Source organism: Sorex araneus, chromosome 1, assembly GCF_027595985.1.
Source record: "Sorex araneus isolate mSorAra2 chromosome 1, mSorAra2.pri, whole genome shotgun sequence".
Lineage (NCBI taxonomy): Eukaryota > Metazoa > Chordata > Mammalia > Eulipotyphla > Soricidae > Sorex > Sorex araneus.
The window spans coordinates 299,208,962-299,213,327 of NC_073302.1; the positions used below are offsets into that span (position 1 = coordinate 299,208,962).

A 4,366-nucleotide genomic window follows, 5' to 3' on the forward strand; every position below is an offset into this window, starting at 1 on the left:
CGAGTCACCCATGAGGCCGAGACGTCTGTGCTGGGCTAGGCCTGACCGTCCCCACCACGGAGAGGGGTCCTCGGACACAGCAAGAACCCGGTCAGCTTGACCAACCACAACCAAACCACTGTCTCTGTCTCTGCTGTGGGCCATGCCTGCAGAGCCGCTGGTGTGGACGGTGAGTCCCACTGCCGAGCGGGTGCCATAGGTCACCCCACATGTCTGTCACCTGTCACAGGTTCTGTGTCCCCGCGGGGCCATGTCCTCTGCCCACTGGCCTCAGGCTCTAAGTGAAAGGCTCAGGAAAGGCAGGGCAGGCTCTGGGCGCGGGGAGGCTGAGCCTGACGAATGACAAGCACACGGAGAGAGCCACCTGGCACCACGTCAGCCTCACCCTGGCGCCTCCGGCCCCGTCTGGGCTGGGCAGAGCTCGCTGGGCCCCGTTGGAGGCACTCTCGGGTCCCCAGGTGACAGCCCACACCACCAACAGAGACACGGGCCTGTCACAGGTGAGAGAAGCCTGTGGCCGGCGGAGAACACGGCCCCTGACCTTTATTGCGGAGACTGCAGGGCTGGGGGCCGGGGTGAACTGCGTGGGTTTCAGACATGGGGCACGGTGGGGTTCAGAGGCTCCCGATTCTCGCACGGCTGCAGCAGCAGACAGCAGTGCAGGGAGCGGTGGCACAGGCCCACGAGCTCTTCGCTCTTCTGACAGTGCTCCACACAGTGGCCCTTCATCCGGGAGCACCTCTCGTCAAAAATCCCACTCCTGCCTAGGGGAGGGAAGGGTGGAGAGAGGGATTCCGGCCTCACACTGCCTGTGATGGGGGACAGCGGGGTGGCTGGGGGGTCTCCCTGGGCGTGTTCAGCCCTCCGACAGAGGTGACACCGGGACCCCCCTCACTGCCCAGGCTCTGTTGATTCTGGACACGGCTGACCCTCGGGACATCAGGCTGCCTGGGGGCAGCAGCAGGGCCACCACTGGCCACCAGGAGCAAAGGTCAGAAGCTCGGAGACGTTGGTTCCAAGTGCATGCAGATCCCTTCCCCAGCAGGAGAACGAGGTCCGGCTCCATCCATCAGGGGTGGGGGCACAGGAGAGAGCCGGGGGCCTGCACGCTGCCTTCCTGCCCTGCTGGCCAGGCCCGCAGAGCCCAGGCTCAGGGTCCGTGGGGGGAAGACCCAGGTGCAGCCCCGGGGGAGCGAGTCCTGATGGGAAGGATGTTCTGTTCACTGAGCCAGAGGACAGGCTCAACCCCCGCCCGGCTCTGGACACCCCGACAAGCTGGGTGCTCGTCACCCCTGATCTCCTCCCCGGAAACAGACCAGCTGCGCCTTCCGAGGCGCTGAGCTCCGCACGCGGCAGCCCTGGACGGAGCCTGGCCACAGGGCACCCAGCCCCCATTCCTGCCCTGCCAGCCCAGGGTCACTCAGCTCGGGCAGGACAGAGGGCCCCGGGAGACGCTGGTGTGGAGCCAGAAGCGCTGTCCAGTTTGCGAGGCTTTGGGGACCGTCCATCTAACACCACTCGCCTGAGGAACAGCGCTTCCTGCTCTCCTGCTGTACCTAGTGTCCCGTTCAGGGCCAACACGGTGCCCCTGGACACACTCTCCCCCTCCCCATCGCTCAGGCCTCACTGCTGTCCTGGCCTTCCGTCCACAGCCTGGGCATGAGGCCAGCCCCGGGCCCTTCTCCTGCCGTGTCTGTTTCCGAGACGCCGTGGCACTCCCTAATAACAGTGGCAGGAGCGGGGCCAAGCAGAAGCGACACTAGGGGGGTCGTCCCCGACAGCCAGTGCCCTGCAGGGCCCGACACCAGGGCCGGGGCCTCCCATGGCGGGTCACACGGACAATCACGGCACAGGGTCCCCGGCCAGGAGCCTTACCTGGGGCCACCCGGGAGAGGAGAGCCAGGAGAAGCAGCAGCGTCCTCATGCTGGCGGGCTCGGTGGTGCTCAGCCCTCTGAGGACACCCACTCCTTCCTGGCCGATAGCATCTTGACCGCTGAGCTACGGTGGGAGGGAGGCATTTCATGCCGTGCAGCTGCAGCCCACACAGCCCAGAGTGTCCCTCAGCCCCAGCCCCTGCTGCTCTGGTTCCGCTAATGTAGCCGCAGAGACAGGGCAGGCCGGATCAGAGAGGTGGGAACGGGGATCCTGGGACCCGCATGTTCGTGCTCCTGTCCCTTAGTCGGCCCCGGGAGCGAGCCACTGCTCGTGAGCACTGTGGGGTGGACACTCTAGTGTGCCAGGCTGGTACACTGGCTGGATGGAGTCTGGATCCCGGCCCCGAGCCGTCTCAGCTGTGAGCCCCTGTGATCACTTGAGGGAATCTCACGTCTTGATTGAAAACTGTGACTCTCCTTCAGGACAGAGAAATGCTGCCAGTGACGCAGCGTCCTGCTTCCAGCTGTCATGCAAGAGGTGAAAACACAAACTGAAAAGCACCCTCGTGTCCCTCTGCCTGACACTCGTCCTCCTAAACGCCTGTGGGTGGACAACTGCCGGAGGAGTGCTCTCTGGGGCAGGACCCCAAACCAACCACTGCCCAACCTCTCCTATACACCCCCCACAGCTGAGTGAGGGGCCCAGCGGGATGTGGGGGTGGGGGAGGTGCAGACTCTGCCATCCAGGACCTGGCCTGAGGGTGCACAGGGCCCCGAGTAGCCCCCAGGAGACTGCCGGCGCCCACATGAGTGAGGGGCCCTGTGCCATCTCCTGGAGGTGCATTGGATCGGTGGCTCCTGTGGATGGGGCGTGAGAGTTCCTTAAACTGGGCATTGGGCAAGGAAAAGGCAGGAGCCAGGGGACAGAGTGTTTGCTAGAGACGGGCTGGGTTCTTCGTGATGAATAGTTTCTGGGGGCTAATTCGTGGGAAATGCAGGACAGATCCTCAGAGTGGAACCGCTCGTTGGCTGTGGCTAAAAGCAACGAGGTGACTGAGCCGGGGCGGCTGGGTTTGAGCCCACGACTGAGCCAATAAGCCCCAGTGCTCAGGGGCACCTTCATAGACGTGTGGGCGCAGGAAGGCCTGGAAGCAGGTGGTGGCACTCATGCGGGGCAGGGTCAAGAGGCCAAGAGTGACCACAGTGCAGAGTCCAGCAAGAAGCCAATTCCGACTTCTGGAGGCCGAGGTTCCCTCCAGTCACAGCAGTGCACGATCCTGGCAGTAGGGCCTGGGAACACTTCAGTCGATTCACTTCACTGACTGAGAACTGGGGCCCGGGAGTATTTGCGTTGGCTCAGCCCCTGACCTGGACAGTCTGCGTGTGGCCCCTCCCCTGTCAGCCATGGGAGCCGTGTACCAGCCGGTCCCTGGCTCTGTGCTGGAGAGTCCTCCCTCCCTCCCTCCCTCCCTCCCTCCCTCCGGGCCCAGCGGGATGAAGCTGCTTCTTGCCTTTGCCTGTTGCTTCCTTCTGGCTCAGCTTCCAGCAGGTAAACGAGGGGGACAAGCTGCTGGGGCAGACAAGCTGGAGATTCCTCCTGCCTCAGCCACACGCGCCTCTCAGGTCTCACTTGGGACTGTCCCAGGGGGTCTTTGCTCCCTCCTGGGGTCCCTTAAAGAAACGTCTGACCTGACAGAGCGCTGGCTGCAAGTCCAGCTGCATCTCTGTGATGCCGTGTGGACGCGCTCTCCGGGGCTGGGCGGGGACACGGGTGTCATTCCCTGGACCGCTGTTTCCCTTCTCACTGTGCTTTCTTTTGCATTTAGGCTACCAGGCAGGATTCGAGAATAGGCGTCAGTTTCTGACAGGTGAGTTTCTCCTCTTGTGTATGATTTTCATTCTCAGAACTCTTGGCCCGCCCACTCTCTGGGGACTCTTGAGCCCACCAGCCCCATGGATCAAAGAGACGCTGGGAGTCATAGAACGGCAGTGCCCGGCAATTGTAGGCGCCTGGCACAGTATTTGCCCATCAGCCTCGAGGTCAGCGGCATCCATGGCTTCCATCCACAGAGAAATTTCTGCTGTTGCCTTTCCCTCAGCTGTCGGCACGTGGGCCTGGTGTGGTCTCCCGTAAACTCAGGTTCTGGGATTGGGCTCAGCTCTCCAACTCACCCTGGTTCTGTTCCCTGAACAGAAAAGGTGTCAGAGGTGTCACTCCCCCGGTGGGGAGCAGGAGGCTGGAGAGAGAGGCAGGTCCTGAGGGTGTCTCCCGTTTCAGAGAGTGTCTCCCTGAGGATCATTTGATGGGTGCTGGAGCAAACAAGACCCGACCTTGCAAAGTGGCCCAGAAGGGAGGCTCTGCAGAAGGGAGGATCTGGGCAAAGTTGGCAAGAACAGGGTGTCAGCACCAGGTGTCCAGCCTTGAGCCTCCTCCGACCTCCTAGTCACATGTGCCCCAGATACAGACACTGTCGTGTACGCTTAGTAAGTC

The 4,366-nt window shown here is 62.8% G+C and overlaps 1 protein-coding gene across 1 annotated transcript; it reads right to left on the minus strand.

Annotated features, from left to right (window-relative positions):
• Positions 1-591: 591 nt before the first annotated feature.
• On the minus strand, positions 592-1,924 carry LOC129402209 (beta-defensin 106A-like). The gene is made up of 2 exons (XM_055127749.1): positions 1,876-1,924; positions 592-764 (listed from the first exon to the last, which is right to left on the minus strand). The coding sequence occupies exons 1-2, from the start codon at positions 1,922-1,924 to the stop codon at positions 592-594; spliced, it is 222 nt and encodes a 73-aa protein (XP_054983724.1).
• Between the last annotated feature and the right edge of the window lie 2,442 nt (positions 1,925-4,366).

Coding starts and splice junctions, on each gene's coding strand:
- LOC129402209 (XM_055127749.1), bottom strand. CDS start 1,924: ATGAGGACGCTGCTGCTTCTCCTGGCTCTCCTCTCCCGGGTGGCCCCA. Junction 765..1,875: donor CCTCTCCCGGGTGGCCCCAG/GTAAGGCTCCTG, acceptor TCCCTCCCCTAG/GCAGGAGTGGGATTTTTGAC.